Source organism: Drosophila erecta, unplaced genomic scaffold, assembly GCF_003286155.1.
Source record: "Drosophila erecta strain 14021-0224.00,06,07 unplaced genomic scaffold, DereRS2 tig00000126-arrow-pilon, whole genome shotgun sequence".
NCBI lineage: Eukaryota > Metazoa > Arthropoda > Insecta > Diptera > Drosophilidae > Drosophila > Drosophila erecta.
Genome location: NW_020825209.1, coordinates 1,449,934 through 1,476,526, shown reverse-complemented (window position 1 = coordinate 1,476,526; position 26,593 = coordinate 1,449,934). Strand labels below are relative to the sequence as shown.

At 41.7% G+C, this 26,593-nt stretch overlaps 2 protein-coding genes across 2 annotated transcripts in view; both read left to right on the top strand.

Moving 5' to 3' along the window:
- Window positions 1–26,593, top strand: part of LOC6550325 (irregular chiasm C-roughest protein) — a 131,192-nt gene that overhangs the window by 8,871 nt on the left and 95,728 nt on the right. The window lies entirely within an intron of this gene.
- On the top strand, window positions 365–1,306 carry LOC6549758 (putative uncharacterized protein DDB_G0277255). Its single transcript, XM_001976741.2, has one exon. The coding sequence runs from the start codon at window positions 365–367 to the stop codon at window positions 1,163–1,165; it is 801 nt and encodes a 266-aa protein (XP_001976777.2). The 3' UTR covers window positions 1,166–1,306.

Sequence of the window (26,593 nt, the reverse complement as noted above, 5' to 3'; positions counted from 1 at the left end):
TTGATATATGTACTCACTGTGCAGAAAAATACAACAAAAAATAGCCTAACTGAAGATGCAAGCAGACGTGTATCTCTTGCTGATTTTAAATTTTAATTAAAGTGTGGCTCCTTGGTTTTTGGTTTTCGGTTTCGGCTGCGACCACTTGAGGTTCACGATCCGCGGCAAAGCAAACAATGGCCTACAAGTAGGGGCACTTCTTGACACGCTATTGCCACTCGAAGAGCCCAACTATTTGGCCCGGGGGCCAGCAAACAAAACAAAAAAAAAAATGGTGCGAAAGAAGAAAGGCTTTCTAAAAAGCAATCCATAACCCATATTATATTGGCACGCAGAATGCCGGGCATCATGGCATCCATGACCGATGAAAGTCGATTTCCGTCAACTCATTGTGGGCTATAAAAGTGCCAAAAATCTGCTAAATGGCACACACAGTTCGTTAGTCCATCGCCCAGAAATGATCTACGCAATTCTAGTGCTCTGCCTGCTGGCCAATAGTTGTTGGCCAGCAATGGCCCAGAAGGTGGAAAAGGATCCGTTGGCCAAGGATCCAAATACCCGTTTGGCCGGCATCTATGTGAAGGATGGCAACGAAAATGGTCAGCTGCGATTCCTGGCATCGGGTTTGACCAGTGGCAGCAGCACCAGCAACTCAAACACCGGCCTCAACTCGGCCCTGAATCAGTACATAACCAATAAGCAGGATATGCTGGAGCAACTGCGTCCCACCTCGGGCGTCACGACGACGGGAACATCCGCTGTTACGGGCCCAACGACGGGAACCTCGGCCGGAACGGGAACAACGGGATCCGGAAATGGTCTGGTCACCACGACCTCCAATGGAGCCATCTATGTGCATCTGGGCAACTCGGGATCCTCATCGTCTTCGTCTTCCTCCTCGTCGGCCACCAATGCGGCCATCAATCAGGTGATCTATGGATCCTCGCCAGTTGCCGGTCTCTTGCCGCAGATCGTTGGCCAGGCGGTGTCCAGTCGCGTGCGTCCCGGTGGCCAGAACAACAGGAGGCGTGTACCCGCCCGTAGGCGTCGGGTCAACAAGAGGCGTGGCAGCATCAACAACAACAACCAGCGACGTCGCCGGCGTGGCAATAAGCGGGGCAAGAACAAGGCCCAGGTGATGGTGGTGCGACCAAATCGCGGTTGAGAAGAGGACCCACCTTCTAGTTAAGCGAAAAATTACTTTTTTTTTGTCCCCCAGCCAATGCAATTTTTTTTTTTCATGATTACTATTAGTATGCGAGAAGGCAACCTTATTTATTTATTTAAATGATTGAAAGCAATTACACTCTGCAACCAATGTGGTTTTACTCGAGGTCATGACGGCAGAGGGTTGATAATTAAAAATTAAATTCTAGCTGTGGAATCGTTGCTCACCTTTTGTATGTTTTCCAATCAACCCAAACAGCGATTGCAAAGCCTCAAATTTGTGTTGGCCAGTGGCGTTTGGCGTAGTTGCACTAATTTATGGGCCAACTGGTGTTCATGTTCCAAGGGGCCTCTCCACGGTGTGTGTGTGTGTGTGTGTGTGTTTCTACGAGGTGCGCTGCTCCGGTCAGAACCCCCCGTCCCCCTGGTCAAGTGCAAGACAAACGGTCTCCGGTCGGCGGCTCTGCATGCGGCGGTCAATGTCTTGATAAATGTCTGCAGGATGGCGCCCGGGGAGTTGCCCCTGGGCAGCTCCTCATCCTGGTCAGCAGGACGATCTCTCGTGCGACGCTGGTGGCCCTGTTTCATTTCGCGAACCTCTAAATCACCGTCACGTGTCCTGGCTGTGTATTATGTGCTCATGACTGTAATGAGCCTGTAAGTGGACCTAATCAGTGTCATAATAATAGAAATTAATCACTGCAAGGCCATAATGGCATGGGTGGCGCAAAAAGGGAGGCCAAATGCTGGACAAGTGGGCAAGTCGGCCAGTGAAGGCGGGGGCGTGCCCCACCTGCAGCTGATGGCAAAAGTCAAAGTTGAACTGGCTGACTGGCTGACTGGCTGGCATTTTGCTCTTGTGCGGTTTTGTGCAGCGCTTTGGCGCACATACTTTGTAAATGTTTTGCAATGATTTGATTTGAAATTCATTTGAATTATTGCTTGCTTCCGGTTTCCGGTGCCTTCGAAATACTTTCCTGTTTCCCTACCCCCCACCACCCGCCCTCCAGCCCCTTGCCCACCCCACATACCAGCTCCCCCATGGCGAGGATATGGAAGGACCCTATGATGTACGACCAACTTGGTTGGCCTTCTCTTTTGCTTCTCTTCCTGGGGAGTTTATTAAGTACTGCCAAGAATACACTGAAACTCGCAGTGTGTGCGAGGCGAGTGCGATTTAATGTAATGACATTGTATATGAATCATGAATGTTATGAAATTGTAAATAATACATGCATTTAATGAAACTGTATATAAAGCATAAACAGTAATGCAGAACTATATAATAAAATATATATTTTTGGTGCTGGTTTAATGAAATAAAATATATGTATGCAAAACATACACCCGAAACTGGCCATTTGCGATTCTCGCAGTGCATTTGCATAGACCAAATAGCAACTGGTGTGTGAGTGTGCGGAACTTTGTTAATATGCAAGTGAATGGACATTTCCGGTACGGACAAAACGTGCCATGTGCCAGGCCAAAAACCGAGAGCCAAGGTCCTGGGCAAGTCCGCGAAACCTTTTGGGGGGCCAAATCTGTAGTGGGCGGGCGGGGGTTTGGCGGTGGGTTGGGCCACAGGTTCACAGCCCAAGGACGTGTGCTGTGCTAAAAGTCCAAATCACCATCCACTGCCCTTGGAAGCACTCGCCGGCTCTCTTTGGCCCCAACATATTTCGCTGCCCTACAAAGCCGAGCTTCTCAGCCACTTGGAGCTACCGCAAAGAATTAGCTTTGTAACTGAAAAGTTTGGGCTTTTAACTTGGAACTTGTATCTAGTTTTCTATGATATACTATACTATATTCAGGTATACGATTATTTACAGAATATTTAGTTTTAAAATCATGTCGCGTACACTGGATAGATTATCCACAGAAACGGAGAAGCGGAGAGGGCATTGCAAAAGTCGCCTACTTGTTATTAAAAGTTTACTTTTGCCTCGGCTCCGCTCATGTGTAATTTTCAATTAAAATGATTTGAGTAGACAACTTTGAACGCTTCTGGCAGTGACTCTGCCACTGACTTGGCTTCTGATTTGGACTCGGATACGGATACGGGACGGGATACGGATTTTGGACCTCAAGGAAAGGGCCACAAATGCGGGGGAAAATGAGGTGGAGATGGGCGGAGAGAGGGGGTAATGCCACAAATACTTTTCGAGGCAGAAATCATAAATCATGCAGCAGGCAAAGACACGAACCGCATTGGAAATCGACGTCGGAGACCCAAACTGCGGCGTTGACACACGGACGGGATACATCGGCAGGGATATCCGAATATATATATACATATGTATATATATGTACATAAATATAACCGTGTGTGTATATATACTATATATACTTTATAGACATGGACGAACGGACGACTAAGTGGGCCACAAGTTTCGCTACACTTTTGAAATAGTTGCAAAGTGGAAAAGTTTGGCATGCAGAGTGTCCACGTCTGTGGTCAGGAAAGGGCATAATTGTGGGGCATCCTGCGTCTGGTTCAGGAAACCAAGCATCCAGGGATCCAGGGAGCCAGGGAATGTGGGAGTCAATCGGAATGGGCGCGTGAGTCACGTGCCAGGAAGCGCCGGGATTGCCCAAGATAATCATGACACTTTGTGTGGCGCATTTCTGGTAAGTGGCATATATACTTTTTGCTTTTATATTCCTTCCTATGACCTTATGCACCCACTCAATCAGTACTGTATATAATGTATATAATGTATAAAATGTATATTACGTATATTGGGTCACGCTGCCATCACTTGTAGCTGCTGGCTTTAACAATTTAGGTTTTGTCCAAGTGGCAGTGCAGCAAGATGTGGAAACCGATGAAATTCTGCGGCTCCTCTCCTTTTTTTTTTATCCATTCCTCACCGTTGTCTGCCGATATTTCTCGAATTCTTCGTGGCTTTTTGTTATTTATTTATTTTTTTTTATCCCTCAAAGCAATGGTCAATTGACATGGCACCAACAACAATTGTGGCTTAGTTGGTCCTCACCCCCCTCCAGCACTTGAAATCGATTTTTGTTGTTCTGTAAATTTCTTGTATTCCGTTGGCTTTTAATTGCCGTGACGTGTTTGTTCTACCGTTTTTTTTGTTTTATTTATTTTTTTTTTACCAACTTTTTTCGGCCTTATTGTTTTTTGTCTGTTTGGTTTTTTGGGTGCTTTTGGCCACTTGACGTTTGATTTACTTAGTACTTTTGTGGTTGCTCTACAAGACCAATTGTAAGCCAATTTTCGATGGGTTGAGTTGGGGGGCAGTTGTTCGAGCAGGGTGGTAAAGGCCTTCACAAGTGGACAACGACCTTGTCGCTTTTTTTTTTTTTTTTTTTCCTTTTTGGCACACTTGTCAAGTGCGCTTGTTCACTGCCTTTTTTTGGTATGGTATTGTAAAGTCTATTTTTCATTGGTTTTGCCTGAAACATTACCGCTGATTGATTGATAAATGACTTGGCGAATTAATTGCGCAAAAAAAATATAACACACACACACTTAAAAAGCCATGCACATGTCTTTCAAGCGTTTGATAAATGTCGCTCCACAAAATATTTAGTGGCGATAAAAAATGTTCAGCAAATGTAGCATAGAGGAATTTGGATGAATAGGTGTTCAAGTCATGAGAACTCATTTCACGGCTAACAGCTTAAAGTGACCCACATTTAAAAGTTCAAATGTGATAATCATGAGCATAATTTAGGTATGCAAAATATCTTAAATGGCTTTCAAAGTGTATTAAAAGATTCTCAATATTCCACAATCAAAGCCCAAATTCTGTTGTCATTTAAGAGAGTATTGAATTGCACGAACTGATGATTATTTAAAGCCCAATTTACTCATGACTTTCTCATAACCTTTCCCTCATTTCGCAACTTAACTCCATAACAAAATGAATTGATTAATTCTGAGTTCATAATTACATCTATTGTAACAGATACAAGCGGAAAGAAACCAGTTGCAAACTAACCAATCAGTTGCCGCCCATTTTGACTATCTCATGCACTGATTAGACCACCCATTTTCCCCACCCATTTTTCTCACCCATTTTCCCGCCCATTTTCCCACGCCCTTCAAGTCCTGATTTCGCTTTGATGGATGATTGAAATTTTGCAGAGCGCGTACAAAACTTCAAGCACAGTTAATTAGGCTCAATCAATATACAAGGACAACAAGAAGGTGATTGGAATGGGGCCAATAATTAAATCTAATTAATTTGCAGCTGTCAAGCGAAGAAGCTAAAAGTAAGAAAAAAGTATTGGATGTGGGGAAGTGGGGGAAAAAGGGTCTTAGTTACACCTTATCGATTTGTAGCCCCGTCATCCTTTAACACCCCATTTCATTGCACTTTTGTACAAAAATCAGTTTCCCACTTTCCCACAGAAAAAGAGGGAATTTTCCGTCCTAATGATGCCTTTCCCAAAAAATCCCCAAAATACCAACCTCTTTCAATTGTGGGGCTAACGAAGGGGGTCGGGTGAAGTGGGTGTTTGTTGCTGCCTGTCTTACATGTGACGCAAATCAGAGTTTTAAGTGTTTTTGGTTTTACTTTTTTGCTGATTTCGGTACGACCTGTCAACCGAAACTGACACCCCCCACCCAAAAAAAAAAAGAAAAAAAAAGGTACAGAAATCAGTTACAACTAAGTAAATTCCCCAAACCATAGTTCATATTTAAAATGAAATATTACTGTGCCAAGAAGACATTCCTATTAGTGGGTAATATGCAGTTGTTAAATAGGTTTTATGAATCTACCATTTAAACAATTTATTGTATTGCTATTTGTTCTGTTTGTTATTATAATTTCTTCTGTTCGACAATATGCTGTATAAAAAACCTTGATCCATCTAAATTTGGATATCATAATAGAAACTCAAATCAACTTTACTCCACATTTACACAAAAAAAAAGTTTGCCAAGAGTATCTAAGAAGTCAAAAAAGTTCAGTTCTGTGTGAAAAGTCGACTAAAAAGGAAAAACAGAGAAAAGTTGAGGCAAAACACTTGAACATCTAAATCAAATTAATCCTAAGAAAAGACTTGCTCCCTTATGCGCTAGGTGCACAGCAAAAAATTATACAATTTATAGTATCGACCAAAAAAGGGATTATCAAATAAATAGTTTAATCATTAAAATGTTGGTTCTTGTTATGTTTATGCATTAGGTATTTGGTATAAATAACCCATTCGTAACATTACCATTTACCATTTGAATTTGCTATAAATTAGCAATCTGTTCTCTGTGTGTAGTTCTGACCCATTCTTCGTCTAGTTAGCCCACTTCCTTTTCCTCCATTTTTTTCTGCCTTTTGGCAGGCGTAGTTTTTGTGCTTCACTTTGCTTTCGGTTCAAGTGCGAACTTGTTAAATTTACGCAAGGATCTAGAAGCCTCAGCACACGCATACGCAATTAGGACAAAAAAGGGGGTTTTGTCAGGTTTTCTCAGATTTCGGCAGATTTTCCCGGGATTAGACAGGGGTATGAGGGGAAGGGGAAGTTGTAGCTCAGTTACGCAAACAAGCAAATCAAAAAACCATTTGACGCACTTTCATCATCAACGGGTATTAGGAGCGGGCTTAGGGGCGTGGCACCTGCTGTTGCTGACACATTCGAAACTGCCAATAAGTCGGAACCATATAGCAAACATATGTACACCCCGCCTATCCGGAAACCCATCCCTTTTGGGGGGAAACTCTTTCCCTTAAGAAGCTGCAAGTGCATGGCGAAACAACAACAATAACAAGCTGCAGTCAGTGGAAAAGGGGCTGAGGAAATGGTGTGCGATGGAGGGGGAGAAGGGGGTTTCTGATTCAGATATTTTTGGATGGTAAGGGGTATTTGGAAGGGGAGCCTTTCCGTTCCCCCACACTGCACTCTAATGAGCATTTAAGTCTGGGCCAAAGCTTTTTGCATAAGCTTGCAATCGGTGAAGAGTCTTTAAGGTAAAACGATAGCTAAGAAGATTACCGATAGTCACGTTGCGCCAAAATATATGCTGAGCATGACGAAAATTTCATAAGAATATAAACCAATTAGAAATAAAAATGAAACTACTGAAATAAACTGTAACTATGCTGCATTTTGAGTTACATTTTTTGAACTCTGACTACCTTGCAGAGACATTAACCACATTAATTCATCAATCGCGATCATTTCGATGAATTCTCACGCTGTCATCGCCGTTATCGACTGACCCTTCCATCACTTTCCGTCCTGACTTTTGCTTGCTAGCAAACATTTTTCGGTCAAGCAACAAGAACAAATTTTCGGCTTTCCTTTATGCTACTCTCTTAGTTGGTTTTTTTCTTTTTCCTCTTTTTTCTTGCACTTTTGTGGGTCAAGTGCTGCTTTTGATGCTGACGTAGCCATCGCTTTTATGCTGCTGCTTCTTCTCCTTTTTGGAGTAGGAATTAAATATCAAGTGTGCGAGTGTGTGTGTGTGTGTGTGTGTGTGGGTGAGTGGCCGGCACATGTGTGCAGCCTCTCCCTCACCCCCAATCTATCCATCTCACTTGCACCCAGGGCATGGCCTTTTTTGCATATCATCATACACGTAAAGTTTGCTTTTGCTTTTTGCCTGCTTGCCGTTGTTGTTGCTGTTTGTTTGTTTGTTTGCACGCCCCGTGTTCCTTATGCTACCCATTAACTGGCCCCGGGCATATTCAATACGCAAACATCGCTGAATATCGTACTAAATCTCTTATTTGCCTTATCCTCCTTTTTAAAATTGCACACATTTAATGATTTCATTGTGAAATATTTGATGGCAGGCGTGTATATGCCAGCTTGAATGGTTAACGAGGCCTATAAAAAAAAATGCAAATCAAATATAAATATTTACCGCGACTATATGGGTGCAATTGATCAAGTGCAGGATAGTGTTGTGTGTGGCAGTATGAAATCGATCTCTCTCTACATATATTTTTTTATTATTATTTTTTTTTTCTCGTTTCTGCTGGTGTTCAAAAGCCCACACATCACTTTTGCCCTCACACTCTCTCTTTCTTTCTTCAGCCCGCAGAAGAGTGCTTTGAGCCCGGACCCGACCAACATCCTCTGCTCAACTTGAAGTTCTTGTGTTTGGGTTAAGTGAAAAGTGATTGAGCAGATTTTTGTTGCGAATCTTTGGGGGCATCCTCCTTCCTTGATGTTGTTGTTGCTGCTGTTGCTGATGCTGATGCTGCTGCTGTTGCTGCTGATGCTGCCCGCATCTTGTACATTATTTCAGCTGCTTTTGTTTTTTTTTACCAGCTTTTAATTGTTGCCTTCGCCCAGGCGGCTTCCTCAGCATTTTCTGCTGATAAAACAAACACCAAAAACTGTGTGCAAAAATGAGCAGGGAAAAAAATAGTATCGAATATATTGAGAAATTGCCTTCGGTTTTTGTTTTTGTCTAAATCCGATTGACAGCTGATCAAGATGCGGTGACCCATGATTGATGAGTGCGGTGAATCAATCAATCAGTTGATTTGAGTGGTTAGTCCAGAGTTCAATCGAGAGGCATGTGGATAACTATTTGGGGCAAGAAAAGTGCATCAATCGACGGCTACTTTTCCAGATAGAATCGCTTCGATATGAACGAAACATAACATAAATATATACATACATACGTATGTTAAAATCCACAATAATTGATCAATAAAAGAGGGATACATATGTAAATGGATTGCTGTTGCAAAAGAAAATGCCATATGCACTTAAGCACACTATAAGGATGCACTATCCCCTTGCCTTCAATCGTGCCATTCGCCATCAATCTCAATCATCGTAATTTGACTTCGTTTCCGTTTTGGAAACACTTTTAGGGTTGCCGCTTTCGAGAACATAACTGTAATTTCGCAATTATTGTTTGCACAATCGCGCATCATCAATCAAACGAACCGAGGGAAACCCCCATCACAATCAGCACCTGGTACACTTCCCCTTGTGCCCCTTGTGCTCCTGGTTCCCCACACTTACCCCACACGAAAAGAAAATGTTTAGACTGAAATCACGGAATACATACATATGTAAATAATATTATTCATTAGTTTAAAATTGGGATATTGGTATTGTGCATCGTTTTATTTTTACTTGCTGTGGTTTAATTAAATAAAATGTTGTATTTCTCAAATTAGTATCTTTTCCAATCAGCATTTAGTCTGTGATGCAGTGATTGGAAGCCGAAGCATCATAGATTTGAAATCGATTTTATTCGCAGTCTACCGCATTATCATTGTCGCACTTTGGCGATTTTCTGCGAAGCATAAATCAAAAGCGGAAATGAACACGGCATGTGCATTCATGAGATTGACTTCATTAGCAGCTGCTGGAGCAAGCTCTGATTGTTTTTTGGTTTCAATCAAATCAGCAGCAGTTGGCAACTGAGATACGAATGGGAATACGAACTCGAATGGGAATGTGCGGAAAGAAAAACGTTTCCAGCCGGAGGACAATTAGTGCGAATGCTAATGAAAACGAGGCACCAGGAGGAGAACTTTCAACTTAACAACCGAGCGTACTTCATTAGGTTCCGCATCGGAATCGGAATCGGACTCGAACTCGAAATCAAAAGCCCCCTCCTTCCCCTCCCTCTCCAGTTCTCCAATCCCCCAATCCTGCAGAGAGTCCCCACAGAGCAATGGGTAGCCACTCATAAATGCTGGCCCTGGGTCCAATCAGAATCGGAATGAACTCATAACGCAAACGGCACAGTGGGCCACAAACTAAGGAAATGTTGTCCATACAAGTTTGTTAAGAAATAATGTCATAATTAACAAAATTTATTATAAATTCCCAAGTAGGGTCACAGAACCTATTACTTAGACGAGGTTGTAATACATTTATATCTGCACTGCAAAGTAAAAACAATAAATTGATGTTTGGAATGCGTACAGAAGAAGTTTGTATAAAAGTCATCAAACTACAGTTCCTAAAACATTTTTGAAAACTCTGCAACTTTGACCCACTGTTCCTTGGTCGGCTAATTAAGTTTCATTTAAATTTTGGAGAGCGAGCTGGGGCGCCTCTATATAGTATGTCTTCCGTCTTGAGATATATTGTTATATCTTAATGCCGCGACTCCGTATTTATCATTGGCTCATTTGGTGTTTTGTGTATCAGTGTCGTTCGTTTGTCGCTCTCGTGATAATCAAGATTTATATGCCTGGGTGCACCAAGAAAATTTCAGGAGTCCGATTATCGAAAGAGTTTGTTATTATTTTTAGTTTCGAAAGAGATGAATGGATTTTTAATTGGCGGCTGCCCTTCGTTCGATTCTCAGCCCTGTAATTTACCGAGTTCACATTAAGTTCCCCTTGCCTACGATTTCTTTGTAAATCCTGCACGAAACCCTAAGATTAGGAGGCCTGCATTTTTGATACAATTTGCAGGAAAAGGAAAGTGTAATCTAATCGGAACTTCTTGGCCAGCAACAGTTGTAAATTATGACACACTAGCCGAGCGAAAAAGAAGAAAATAACCGTCACACCAGACTAGGCCCATAAAATATTACCCAAAGCACTTGCAATAATTCACTGGCCTCTCGCCTCTAGTGGGTTTAGTTTAGTTTTCTGCCTTCAACCCGACTTTCCGTTTTCCCCACTCGCCTTGCACCAAAAAATATTTCCATTTCCATTTCCATGGAAAAAGTGAGTAGGAAAAAGGGAATGAAAAATAGTCGACAAATGATAATTTTGAAATATGCCCATTGATGAGGATCGCTTTCCAGCGAGTTTGGGCTTTGCTTTTAATTGGGAAACACGAAATTGGAGACCAGAGTGGGGATTTACTACTAAATGTGTTTAATAATACTTCAAAATGCATCTGAACATATATTGTTGTTGTGCTTTAATAAATACAACAGATAAAAATCAAGTACGAGTACAATACGAATACGAATTTTCATATACTTTGCAAAGTGAGAAAAACAAAAATGATGAAATATTCTATCGATCTATTTTGCATTTATCTTCATTAGCAAACCGTGGCCAAATGTTGTTGAATCTCAGGGAGTACATGCCAAATGGGAATAAAATGTTTCAATTGTCATTTGTTGCTGTTTCTAATTCGGTTTCTGTTTTCCGCTTCTGTTGTTGCAATTGCCTGCATTGCAGCAGCTCGTAAATTTATTGCAAATAAATTTATTGCACATCCCCCCTAATTCCCCCACACAAAAAACACAACAGTCCAGTCTGTCAGCTGGAGAATTGCTGCGACAGTGAATTTTCTCAAAAAATTTAAATCCCCAAAAAGTTTGCGTATTTGCCACTGCTGCCGCCTGTGAAAATGAAAGGAACCATCCCATTTTGGCCATCCCATGCATATTAAGTTGTTCTTGTTGGCCTTTTGCACCACAATTATTCCAGCTTGTCACAAAAGGCAGGGGCGGACTTGGAGTACGTTATCCAAGGGGGTTATGCAGCTGGCAACGACTGGCGAACTTTACAAATTGAAATGAATTACTTTGCATTCGGATTGAGAAAAAAAAACTTGCCTGATAAGCCAGCCAGCAATGGCAAAATCAATTAGAACTTATTGGATGTATAATTATTTTGTAGACATCAGGAACAATGCAATGGATATTCCACCTCGGCAAATACTCATTAGCTGCTACAAATTATTAGCCATTTATCAGTAAACCAATTCGACATATTTGTATTTCCGATTTTCCAATTATATTCGTCATGTTTGGGGTTAACATTTGTTTAAGCCTCTGCGGAATTCTTGGGCTTCAATAATTGCATCGCTTCGTAGTCTGATAGGTTTCGTTAAATTTTGGCTTTCACTTAATACGTATTTCCTTCTTCAAAAGGTCTTTGTTTCCATTGACTCAAACTGCAGGATATTACAGCATTGAGAAATGTGTGAATATATAACATATAACAACAAAATTGTTTACTTTTGAAACATAATTGCTACTGAAGCAACATCAAAGTTAGTTAGCATTTTGTGTTATTACATTTAGATTTATGCTTATTGATAGTTTCAAATGAAATATTTTCCCATCGTCAAGCAATTTTCCGCAGTGTGTATTCTCCCCTCTGCAGATTTCAGTCTTAATCACCACATGACGTGGCATCATCGACGTCGGCATCGAAAATCTGTTGGATCGGGGACACTGGGGGGATATAGTGGGATATTGGGGAAGAGTGCGTGTTGCTTATCAATGGAAACTGCTGATGACATGGAGGGTATACATACATGGGCGAAAGCAGGACGAAGAATCCGAATCCGAACCCGAGCCTGAATTCGAAGCCGTAGCCTGTTTATACGCGTATGTACTCGTAGTTCCCCGGCCGAGAGCAACTAAATTAAAATTATTTCAACTCGAGTGGATAGCGGAGCGAAAAGAGTCTTTGGCAAATAACGGAGCTATTAAAACCAGTTGCCAGAGAGGGTTAACAACCGATGGAAAAGGGGGGCTGGCCAGGTCTGAGGAGCATCCCTGATTTTGATTGCTGTTTTGCAGCCGCCTGACGACGATGTTTTTGTTGTCGTATCAAATTATAGATACTTATGTACCCCGGACGGAAGATGCACTGAACGGACTCCAAAAAATGGGGAAACGCCGATGCAAATAAACCGGCTATTTGGCGTTAAAGGATCGCACTATATATGTATAACTGATAATTGAAACTGCCTTCTAAAAGGTTTCCAAAGCAAGTTATGCTTGAGAGTATGTCTATGAAATGTTCGAAGGTAAAGAGTTGTACAAAATCGCATGACAAAAACGCTTGACCAGTTTCAAGCGCCTCTCTCAGATGCAAAGATATTTCAGCCAAAAAAAGGAAGTCAACAAGTGAAAAGTCAAACAATTAAAAACTCAATTAGCGCCATATTGAAAAGCTGCCAATCATTTGTCACCTCGACCCCCAACCCGGAAAAAAAACAAAGACAGTAATAATAAAAATGAAAAAAGATACGACCGTCGAGCTGCAGATACATTTGTATCTATGTGCTGGACTATAGACTGTGTTTGTTTGCATTGTGCGCCGCAAATTGGTCAAAAGTACAAAAATATCAAAGATTCGACCCAAAACAAAGGCGCAAAATCAACAGCAGGGAAAAACCCAAAACAAAAATAGAAACAAAAAATCAAGAACAGAAGGAGCGAATGGCGAACCAAATCAAACAAAAAAGCAAAGGCAAATAGCAAACCTCACAAATAGAGCGTGAAATTGACAAACAAAACACTGACAAAAAAAAAACCTGCACACGACACAAACTGTAAAAGCTGCACAAAAACTGCATAAAGAAACTAAAATAAAAGACTGTCAAATCCGAAAAGCAAAAAAATCAAAAGAAATATAACAATACTAGCCGAACAAAAAAGTGCCACAAATGCAAAATAGTTTGACCAAGCCAAAAAAAAAAGACCAAGTTGTGGAAGAAATGCCCAAAGATACATTTGTATCTACGAATGAAACATATGACAAAAGCCCTTGTTCAGCAATTGAAAGGACCAAATGAATGGTGAAGCAGTTGGTAAATTAAGCTTCAAACTCCCAAACAAAATCCCCGAAATAAACGAATGAACACAAAAAGACAAAATCAACAAACGATTAAATTAAATAAATGTTTTAATCATGTTCGTTTCTGTATGCCTTTGTATAAATATTTGTTTTGATTGTACGGTTAATTAGGAAATGCCATCAGGATACGAAATATTTGATTATTTCGAAACCAGCTTCTTTAAACTCAAAATTGCACATATACTCGTTTATGTAAAAGTCATATTCACTTCGCCCAACGAATTTATAATTTGCCCAGTGACAACTTTGCATGTCTAGACTGCAAAGCATATGGAAAGTATATGAGCATAAAGCGCGTAGTAAGGTGCATTCAAACATAATGCCTTTAATGTTTTTGCGTTTTCTCAGTTACCCATTTCAGTTTTTTTTTTTTTTTTTTTTTTATATATAATAACTCAAACGGAAAGCGCCAAGCGCTCAATTGCAATTATGGAAATTCATTTGATTTGTGTTTACGATTTTTGCCAACGTCCGCCGAGTCTGAAGCATCAGCGCGAAAGGAAGACAGAGAAAAAGTGCATATGAAAAGATTTAATTCACAATTGCCAGAGTTGAGAGCTTTGGGCTACCCGTTAACACATCACATGGCCGTAAAACGCAAATCATGCGCCTAAAGATCTGCGAGACACAGTAGTTGGTGCTCCCCTCTTCGGTCGCTTTTACCAACTCATTGCCTCGTAATTAGTGGAAATTACCTTAAACAAAAAAAAGTACACTTTGGGGGAGAAAAAGATAGCTATAAAAGTGTGTGTGTGTGAGTGTGAGAGAGAGAGTGAGAGATAGGGACGGGATGATGCGTGGATATTCGCCGCTTGTAATTACAATGCTCTGGGGCAGGCGAAGAGATCGCTCCTTGATCACACACACACCTCTCCTTTCTCTGGTGCCACCATCAGCAGAAAGGTGAAAAACGCCGACAGATAACGAACAGAGAAACAAAAACGGCTGACACGTAAAACCTAACCTGACGAGGGAATACCCTTAAAAAAGTGCCTTGAAGCCAAGAAACGCGAGCTCTCGAGCATTTTCGATGAATTATTACATCATGGCAGCGCTCTTATTTATATTTAATGCTGATGGCACCGGGCGAAGTGAACGCGAATGTCGGCATACCCCATCTGCGCCGTTTGTTTCCGCACAAACTCACTGCACCTTCTTAAGGGCGTTCGCAAAAGTTAAAAAAAAAGAGATAACTCAACTCTGGACATGACACGGCAATTTGTGTCGCCGGCGACGGCTTGCAAAATTAATTTGTGTCCGCTGTTATTATAAACTTTGTTATTGTTGCAGTTGTTCGTTTGTTTGCTTGTTGTCTTTTTTTCGTTTGTCTTTTTATTGAATTAAGCGTCGTTGTGCTTTTTTTGTGGCTCACTTTCGGTTTGTGTCGAAAATGGCGCCCTGCTCAAAAGCCAGCGGCAAGGTGAGCTGACCACCAGGGATGCCATCTCATTAAACAAATTTGTGGACAAAAATGCGCTTTCCTCAAGATTGTCTCTCTATAATCAAAAGTACACAAACATTTTATAATAATAACGTGAATATTTGTGTAACATTGTTTATTAGCTATTGACTTTTGTAGCCCTAAACTTTGGTGTTTCTACGTGGGCGTTTTGCCTGCTGTTCGATTATCAAGTCGCCCGCTCCCCTTTTTTTGCTTCGCCTAGCCATCAAGTTTGTTTTAATTCGCGGTGGCAATCGAAGTCGTCGCCGCCTCTGTGCACTTGACATTGACGTCCCGCTCTCGAGCGGCCCAAAAACCCAGTTAAAGCCCTGTTAAAGGCGAAAGTAGCCCCTTCCAAAACCCGGCATCTGCGGTGACGGCGTCTTCTTGGGCCAACACTTCATGCTTCATTTGAGGCCGCTGCCTGTCCAACGAGCCGGAAAGGTAAACACAACCAGGCGACTGGTCATGTCCAGAGCATTCTCCTCCTTCTCAGAAGGAAAATTAGGACGTGAACAAGGACAAGGACAAGGATCTCAGAGCTGAGGGCTGAGAACTGAGCACTAAGAAATGGCTAAACCCTCGCCTTTCTTACAGGCAAAGTTTTGGCGAAACTTTGAGTGTAAGGCAGCTACAAATGCAAGTGGAGATTTAAGGATTAATTGAATAACTAAAAGGCAGCTTATCACTTGCAACTTAATAATGGAGCTGAACAAAAGGAAACGAGTTTTTTGTGCCGCTAAACCATTATATTTTAATTATTCAAACTAATAGTGAAGCCTAACAATGCTAAATGTTTAAATGTTTGTGGCTCTCTGCTTATTCTATAGAACTTTCCATCATTTGAAATAATGCCCAGAATATTTAAAATATTATTTCCTAAATATCTCTCACTCAATCTATATTCTCATTTTCACAACTTATCCTTTTGCGTGCGATGTTGCCATTTTGCAGTGGATTTTCCTAGCCACGGATCCGCCCCAATCAATTAGCCAAATTGTGCATAAATTTGTGGACGCCTATCAATGTCAATATTATCATTACAACAAATATTTATGCTGTGTGTGTGTGTATACGAAGAAATGGGCGTGACTGCTTCCCTTTTTTTTCCGCTTCTCCATTTATCTATGGGAAATATTAACACATATTTCACTTTATAGCCAGCGAATATCATCGGAACTTTGGAAGGGTGGGATACTGGTGATATTTGCTTCAGGTCTTCAGACACCACCAACCCCCTCCTTTGGCCATGTTTTTTCTCCAGTTTTTCCTGCTTTTCCTATTGCTTTGCTTGCCCCCCCCTTTTCATCCTGCCCCTTGCCTTTCGGTCGTTTGCGGGCTAATACAATAAATTGCAATATCGATAAAATACACGAACGTCACGCTTTGCTCACGGCTCACGCCCCCCGCTTTTACGGCCCCCCTTTATTTTTACTACCCATACCCCCCTGACCCCCTAACCCCCTGCACCCACCCCTTCTCACTCATTCACTCATTAGATGTCCTCGTTTTATGGGCTCTGCTTCTTTCGCGTTTAGCCCTAGACTTCTAGGACTCAGCGGGGAGGGGGATGATCCTGGGCTACACAGCAAGAAATTGATTGACTACTGCTAACCTTTAATCCAAAACATTTATGTCATTATGTGATATTTTTTAAACTTGGTGTAAAACTTGGTGTAGTTTTTTTGAGTGAAATGCAGTTTGAATTTGGGGTCCGTTGCGCCCCTTCGAGCACCACAAAAAAAAAGAAGGATATCGGCTCACTCCTCAGATATCTCTGTTGTTGTTGACTGTCTGCGCAAATGGCGCAGCAAATTGAATTTCATTTATTGATTATCCTGGCGTTTTATTTTATTTTTTCCTGCGTCTTTTGGAAGCCGCCCAAGGACCTCGAGCGGAGAGGAAAGCCAAAACAAAAACACCACGACAGGCGGCAAGAACACATCGCAGAATGTAACTTGCTTTCACTGATTTGGTTTGTATTGCCCGTGGGAGGTGGGTTCGCAAAGGTGGGAAAATCGAGGAAAATCGGTGAAAAGCGGGGGAAAAGCGGGCGAGGCCAGTCGGCAATTTATGGCCCATCGGAAGGTGAATTCAATTTCTGTTGCAGGCCTAACGAAAGTTTTGATTCAGGGAGCGAAATCTAGTTGCCAGATGATTGGTTTGGGGGATTATCTGATTTATATATTATACATATTTATTCCGCACAAAATGCCCGTGCTTACATGATTTCCTGAACATAATTGAATAACTAAATAATTCCGAGAGTAAATGTGCAGAAGATACAATATGCTTATTGAAGTAAGAACTGTAAGGAAAACCGAGGTAATATTTTATATTAATAGTAAAGCGAAATATATTCAAACATCTATGAAAGTAAAGCTTCATCTGAAAACCAATTAAAGTAAATATACCAATCCACTTGTTGTATCTACATTGCAGTCTTTGTAAATCACGTAAAAGTTGAGTAAAATCCGACTCAATCGCTTCTTTGAAGGCCACTTGAGGTATCCATTCATTCAAAAGAAATACAGATACAGCTATACACCTGCCTAATTTATGCTCGACCAGCTACTGCAGCATAAATTATCTTTATCAATACCCATAATATTATAATCTCTGGGCTCTTGTCTGCTGCCCTTCTTCTTCTTCTTGTTCTTCGTCTTCGTCTTTAAGGCTTCTCATTCAGGCATTTTTTGATGTATGACCCACGAGCTACATACTATACATACATAGATACTCGTCGCTGAGAGTGTGTGCGTTAAGTTGTCATTATGATTGACAACAAAGTCGACGTGCCTTGCTTTTCTAATAGGCCACATCGATTAATTCAATTGTGCGGAGATGGTTAATGCAGTGCCACTTTTTAGAGCTTTGTCAAGAACTTGTTCTACCCAAAACAAGAAAACTTTTCGGGCACTGAAAAATATGTTTTAATAATAGATGCCGCAAAATGCTTGCTGGTATACCAAAATGGAGTTTTGAGGCATCAGAACATTACTTAAATATAATATTATATGTCAAACAATTAAAGTTATAATTTGAACACCTCTATCTTTTTGTTTCAGTACAGATGTAAGTTTTCAAACTTTCATAGTTACATATACATATGTGTCCAATAATAAAGCCAACATTTTTGTGAGCCGTGTGGTTGAAAGTTCATATGCTAATTTGAAACCCTTAAGCCCCCGAACAAAAAAATACCCAAAAAAACACGCAGCCCACACGCATTGGATTCATCATACCTAAACTTATATATTTCGTTTCGGTTTTCGGTTTTGGGTTTTTGGTTCGCTTTCGGCTTACAACTTCATTTAAATGCAGAAGTCGCTGCATGAAAAAATAAAAAATAAAAGGAAAGAAATGGAATGAAAAAAGCGAACGCTCTCGAATATGAAATTTTAGTTATTTGATCCGAAAGCATTTTGACAGCCAAAAAGTTCTTTTTCATTTTGAGTCTTTGCATTTAGATGGTAATGCCAGAGGCGTGGGGCATACAGGGGCGTGCCACACGCCAGCAGCATAATTGATAAGGGGTCGGGGAGGAAAATCAGGGGGCTGGGTGGTTGTTGGATGAATGCAAATCGCAACGAATGCAGATAACCTTGTTAAGATGCCAATTACGAAAATTAACTTGGCCCTCTTGCACCGACGAACTTATTGATTTTGCATTGGGTTCGAACTTGGAAGCGAAAAGCGATGGGTTACCCCCCACCACCTCACCGGGCATATTTTGCACCTCTTTTTCGTTACTTGACTAGTTTGGGCAAACATCGTTGGTGTTATTGATTCGATTAGTTTTTAATTTTCATTTTCATAGCGATAGAAAATGTTCATGATTAGCAAGTATAATATTGTTTGTATTTTTTTATTGAAGATATTTTGCCAGCTAAGCGAATAGTAAATACGAGTATATTTTAAACCATTTACCTTTGATGACGATAACACCATCTCTAAAATGCCCCAACTATTTTCCCCACTTAAATGTTTTTTACCACTCTGACCCAGTCTTCTTGGTAACCTCATTGCTCAATTGGCAAATGTGTGTGCCTCCCCTCGGAAAATGCACCGCGCCATTTTCTCCCCGAGGAAAACTTTATGCCAAAAGGAAATGACAAGAGGTGAGAGCGAGCGGAGCGGGCAAAATGTGAGGAAATTCACTCGACGGAAGCAGAGACAGTTTGAAATAATTACATTGCACAAATCGAAGAGTGGGGGGTCTCCAATGAGAGGGGGGGGGGGTGAAGTAGGGAAGTGGCTGCTGGGTAATATACATATACACACCCATCGAACAATTGGGGCCGGGGAAAAGCATTTTCCATTTTCCGAACCACAGAAGTTGCTGCCAGACGGCAGCCATGGGCTCAAATGCAGCAAAAGTACAAATAATTTCATTATAATGCAGGGGGAATGTGGTTTAGGGCCGGGGTGTGGCTTATAAAAGGGGGTTTTCGAAGGGATTTTAAAGGGGGGGTGGGGGGTGGTGGTGTTGTGGCTCCAACAGGTTAAGCAGGCACTGGAATGAAGGGAAAACGACAGAACGCAGAACGCAGAATGCTAAATGCCAAGAAAAGCAGAGTGGGACGAAAGACAACAGCAGACAACAGCAGACAACAGAACTGCAACTGCAGCAACATCGAGAAGCAGCAGCAATAATTGCCAATGAAACACAAGCAACTGCAATATCAATATCTGAGCCAAGTGCAATACCAACTGCGGCAAGAACACAAAATCTGCAGTCAGAACAACAAACTGGAATACCGCTGCTGATCCTATCTGCCCCTAGAAGAAGCTTGGTTTAGTTTCGTAAGCGATTCGTCGTTGTGCAAACATAAATATCAAAATATTTCATATTTAATACCATATCGTAGAGTACAACTGATGCTATATCAGCAATATCCGATATTGGTAATTGGACAGCAGCCAAATATATGAGAGAAGACCATAAACTGAGAAAATTAAATCACAAACATAAATAATAGAACGAATTCCAGCGGCAGCATAAGCAACATATTATGCCACACAACAACTACTCGCCAGGTGCAACACCAAGGCAAAAAATAACAGTCACATTAGCAGCAATATTAAGAGTTAAGGCAGCCCGAGCCAACTGCAGTTCGTTCTGGCCAACTGCAATACCTGGATACAGCAGCAACATTATGAATCAAACCTCAGCAGCAACATTTGCACGGTGAAAAATACTAAAGCAACTTTGGTCCTTCAAACATTCAAAATACTCTGTGACTCTATACTATACTACATTTCTCTCAGTGCTTTGGCTACAGTGGCAAGAGCAACTGTAATAATTGCAGCAGCAACATAATCAACTGTAGCAGCAACTGCAACTGCAGCAACAGCAGCAACAGCAGCAACTTGCAATATTAGCAGACGAGGCAGCAACATGAGGAACCTAAGCAACGACAGCAACATCGGGGGCAGCATGCAGCAACGTGGGGCATACCAGTTTGCAACTGTTCGCTGCTTTTCTGAGTTCCCTCTGTGTTTTCTGTGGGGACAGAGCGTGGGGACAAAGTCGTCTATAAATAGCAAATACTGTTGACAGAGGCGTCGTGTGCTTGGGGGGATGGGGGATCAAAAGGGTGTAACTTGTGTAGAGGAGGGCATATGGGCATATGTTGCGGTCTAAACAGTCTCAGTTGCAGCGACAACGACGACAGCAAATGCGTATTAATTGCGACAGCAGTTCGTCAACATTCCGCAGTATGGTAAGGTGGAGGGGTGTGTCGGTTTGATACGAAGGTGATATAGGGAAGATATAGCCGAGATGTACCAGCACCACCAACAGCACCACCGACAGCACCACCAACAACAACGCCACCAGCAGTAGCGGCAGCGGCAGCGGCAACAACAACATAATTAAAACTGCCAACATGGCGCGTGATCGGCAGACATCGATAAGCGTAACTCGAGACAAGTCGATAAAAGTGGCAAGAAGTCCATCCTTTGCCAAGCAAAACTAAACCCATATACACAAGGAGCGAGTGGCCGGTTGACAGTAGGTGTGACAAACAGAAGCCTTGCGGTCGGATATTAGAATACATTAGAAAAGATGGCAAGAAACCAAGAGGCCCATACAACTGGCATATCTGAGGTTAACCACGGGAAGCCATAAAGGAAGATGGTAGTGCCAGCTATATATACACTTACTATGCAAGCTAACTAACGAAACAACAGCCTTAGTTTATGCAGCTGCTAATATCCCTACTAGGACATCGATTTACTTGCTGACCCTTAAACAAATTTGACTTTCAACGAACTGGACTTCACTAAGAAATAAAAATAAGTATCTAACTCGATCTTGAACTACTTTTATAAGTCCCGGAAACTCGGATTGAGAATAAATTGCCCATTTGCGATTATTTGAAGGAATGGAATCCCATGACGAATGCGATGGCGATGTGCAAATGTTGCGTGCGGTATGCGGAAATCGCCGCCTGGAGCCAAAATCGCATAATTGCACCTGTCGCCTCCTACAAGAGGCAGCTGCAACAGTTGCCAGCTAACCAGCAACTATTGCAACCAGCAACATCAACTGGCCGCAACCACTGGCGCTTCATATGATTCCATATTTGGATGCAGCGGCTTTCCACCTCCCCCCCCACACACACACACGCACACACACACACCCCCCCCATTCTCCTCTAAGCTGGGACACAAATCTAATGGCAGCGCCTGATTATGAGGCGGGTTATTTATGCGCCCAGCGCTCTCTGATTTCTTCTTGGTCGGATCCAGCAGCATCAATAATAACAAGCAGACATCGAAATCGCCGATCGCTCCTCGGTGGTCCCCACTCCTCCACCACCTCCTCCACCGCCTCCCCCATCTCCTCAGGCTTCCCCATTTCCCCACTGCTCTCCCATTTTTTCATGATCTTCGGCCCGAGGCGCGTCGCTGGATGAACACAGCCCATCTGCAGTCCATTCTGTGGCTATTCCACAACACTGCCAAAAACAAAAGTCACATTTACTTTACTTTGTAAAGGCATTGAATAATGTTAAATCGTGCTTAGCGAGAGCTATGTAAAGTTTAAAAATAATTTCAATATCTATATGTGCATATAATGAGGCGTTATTACATGTCGTGTGCCTTCATTTTAAGTATAATTTTTGCGAGTGTATCTACCAATCGAAAGACCCCTGCACACGCCGATCACAACCAGTTGTAACAAGCTGTGGAAGCTGCGGAGTGCGCGTGGCCGCCGTGGCGTTTTATGACTCTGTTTGGCCGGCCTCGACTTGGCCAGCTCCAGCTCCCCCTTGCGCTCGAGTGCTGGCCATCTACCCATCATCTTGGCCCGGCTTAGAAGCGGAGAACAGAAAACAGGTGCACTTCACATCAAAAGCGACGCAGGCAGCATCCAGCGAAGTGAACCCCGGCCGAAACACTCGAAACACTTAATCAATGGCAGCCGACGCCGACGCCAATGGCCACAGTGGCCCAAAGTGCAACTAAAAAGTGATGAAAATGATGAGTATTGATAAATTATAAAATGAAGTTAAATAATCTACTTAAATCAGTACTTAACTGCCTCTACAAATGGAGGTATTGGTAGAAGCAAAATGTTTAAGAGTTTTTATACATTTGTTTATTGTTAGATATATGATATGCTGGACTACAAGTCCAGTATGAAACACTTCCATTTAATTGAGACTATCATTTCAAGTGATTTTTGTCTTTCGCCTGCGTACTGTGCACATCTAGTTCATCGTCTTGGCCGCCTTGGCATGCACGTCTAATTACCGGGAAGTCAAATGTAGTCAACATATTGCGCTTTGATTTGCGCTGCCAGCAGCAACAGCACACCAGCCCAACTATCAACTGGCAACTAGCAACATCGAGAGCAACTAGCAACAGGTCTCCAGTCCATCCTCATCCTCATCATCGTCTTCATCCTCGGACATACATCCTCAGCTCAGTTTGTATCAGGTTGGGAGGGTCCGCCTCGATGGTCATAGTTATGGTTTACTTGCCGGCTGCCGATGGGAAAATGTGCGTTTGGGCCTGGTCTTTGGTCTTTGGTTTTTGCCCAAGTAGCCAGGTAGCCAATGGCCAATGGCCAATGTGTGGAAACGCGGGCACTTCCAACCTGCTCCAGGACCCGGTTCAGGTGCTACACTGCCACAAAAGTACTCACTAATATAATGATATTCCTTACTCCCCAAAAAAACAAAACAGAAATTGTTTTTCTTCTAAGAAACAATGAACTGAAATGTAGTTAATGCGTGCAATGTATCATCTAATGATGAAAATGTATCTAATGAGGAAAAAATGTTTTACTCAGAAATATAAAAGGACACTTAAAAGTATTTCACAGTGTAGGCCTAGACTGAACCGGGACCAGAGCTGGGTCTATAAATCAGGCTCATTTTAATGACGCAAGCGAAATGCGAGGTTTTGAAACGTGTTTCGCTTGCCCAGTTGGCTGCCGTTTTGCAATTTGATTCTCCAGTACTCTATATAGTAGATCCCTGCCGTTTCCCTCCAATTTTCTTGGGGCGCACCTAGCCAGCAATTAGGTGTATCAATCATGGAGGCATTAAAACAATTGAAAAATTGTCTTTCGGAAATTGAATAGCAATTAGAATATATGCAAAGCCCAACTTCCAATTAACTGTTGAAACGTTTTCGTTGTTTTTTCCAATTTTTTTTATTAGCTTCGATGGTATTTATTATCTATCATCGTTGCGAACGTAATGAGTAGTTATGTTTTAACTATGAAGGTGGAGCCATATATTCCAATTTCAGTTTACTTTGCAGAAGTTTAAATGGTCAAACCAACTATTAAAATAATGCCAGTGTAAGAAAAAAAGCTACGAGTATTGCCGTTCCAAGCTCATTACGCATTCGTTTTTGATGCGACTCACGTAGATCTCCAATATCATATCGTAAAAATTCTTAAGATAATTTGGAGGTCAACAAAAGACAGCAGTGATCATTGTTCCGTCACTTCGTTATGGTCACCATAAAGACGAATCGATAGAAGAACAGTTAAGAATCGAAACTCGATCTAAATATCCGTGGAGAGGTCGTTGACTGAAGCGAATGTGATTTGGCCAAAGCAATTTCTAGGCAAATGGCCAGCAAATGGAGTAGATTTAGCTACCAAACGCACAAGTTGGCAAGGAGTTATGAATACAAACCGCTATCTATGGATGAAATCTCTATAAAGGCCATGCGATTAAGAGATATGAAAGGCTAACGATTGAGATGACGGCAGTCTGCCATATATTATGATAACTAATTGATTTAAAGACACATTTCAACGGACCGAAATGAGATTACATTAGGCTTATAAGGTGTTTACTATGCCCCAAGTTCGTCGTCGATCAAATGTAAATTTGTATGCCTGGCAAACGGGTAAACTTTTAATGATTCAGAATGATTCGATTCGGGCGTCTTTTATTTCGTTAATTTTAAATGCCTCTGCTGTGCTGTAAAACGTAAATCGAAATGCAATAAAACCAAACCGAATTTAAATAGAAATGACCAAAAACAAACGATGAACAAAATCAAATCAAATTCAAAATATCAAAACAATGTCTCGCAGTCGTTTGTTTTGTATTATTTTTATTTGATTTTCTTTCTTCTCGTTCTCCTCGTTCTTTGTTGATTTTTTTTAATGGTAATTTGGTTGCTGTGTATTTTTAGCTCTCTTCTCGGTTTTTTAAGATACATTTTTTTTTGGACTGCGGCTGCTACTTAAAGTATTCGCCCACATTTCGATTTATACTCAATGTTTCCCATATGTAATGAATATAATTGATCACTTTAATCATTATATTATATTCCTATTGTTCTGCTCTTCCAATTATTTCTAATCATTTTCAATCTGAGAAAAAAATAAGCAAATGCTGCAATAGGTGTACAATTTCAGCTGACCTGTTAGTATAAAAATGGGTTAAATAATACCCTTTTCAAGCTGGCTTTTCCTCAAGAGTATTTCCACTTCGTTGACCGGCCACATTGTCGGCATTTCCCCCCAGTTTTCCCATTTTCCTGGCTCCAGCGTGTTGTTTCGTTTAATTTGCATGCAAATAGAGCAGCGACGGGTTCGGCCTGTCACAGATATATATATTTTATATACTTTATATATATGTATATATGCATTTAGATATAGACGGGGTCAGGCCTCCAAGACGTTTTGACGAGGCTAAGGTGTTTGTTTTATTTGGACATCTTTCGGCTGGCCGGTTGTTGGCTTTCGTCGTTAATTAAGGTTTATGGACAAATTATGCCCACAAATTGGCAATTAAAATTAGAACGCGCACATAAATTCAAGAGCATCAAACCCGACCCCAAAACCTAAACCAAGCCGAAGCGAACCGAACCGAACCGAAAATAATAATAATAATAAAGAGCATCGTCGGCGACAAAACGTTGTCACTCGACTGGTTTTTATACACATTTAGTTTTTTCCCCCATCCAATTTGTTGCACAACCGACAGTACCGATGTCCAACTGGTTTTTACCGAGCGTTCGGTGTTGAAACATTGATAAACGCAGCTAATGTGGGCGTACTCGCACAAGATCGCACCACTATCGTTGTCTCGCGCGACTCCAACTTGCTTTCCACCATTATGTGATACACGTATGCTGCAAAATGTTCTGAAATCTCTAATATAGTTTAGTTGGAACCCCCTTATCAAATCCTCCTTTATCCAATTTTATTCCTGCTAATCCCACCCGATACTATGGCATTTCTTTTTTTTTTTCTCAAAAACCCACTAAAACCAAAGCTAGCCAATCTGGTAACTAGAGTGTGTTATCCGGGCATCTATTAGCCACTCCACTTAGCCGATCGGGATACCAATCCGAATCAGTCCCGATACGAAATCCACCTGCCCGAAAGTGTAGAAGTCTTGTCAATTACATTGAAAATTTCACATTTTAGCCTGGTCCGCCGCTTTGCCACAATCATTTACACTAAATCACTTAAGTGTACAAGTGTCCGAGGACCGCCCAAAAAAAAAAAGGGAAAAAATTAAATGCGAAGGAAATCGCCGCCCCACAAACACCCCACATACATATGTGTGTATGTATGTATTTATATAGAGCCACGGTCCCTCGTATCGTAAAAGTTTACGCATATTAAAAATAAACCTGAGCGGTTCGCATTTCAAATCAGCGACTACTTTTTGCAGAGGGGTCCGCACTAATTTAGCCAGCTCATCTGCGATTGGTCGAGAGCGCCAGGTGGTCAACTTACCACCGGTCTAATGCGACCCAAAAGGCCCGCTTAATCTCCGCTCCCCAGACGATGCATCCAGTTTTCGTAGCCCCCATCCATTGAAAACCCCCGACCGGATCTCCCCAGAATCCAGCGATCTGCGTGAGGAACATCCTGCGACCTGTGGAGCCAGTGATGATCGCTGCAAAATAGCTATTGATTTGATATGTTAATGTATGATTTGGCTACGATAGTAATTTGTGAGTTTTGAATACTGTGGTTCCTAAT

Bases quoted from the DNA above. Each gene is read 5' to 3' on its own strand.
- LOC6549758 (XM_001976741.2), top strand. From the start codon at position 365: ATGAAAGTCGATTTCCGTCAACTCATTGTGGGCTATAAAAGTGCCAAA.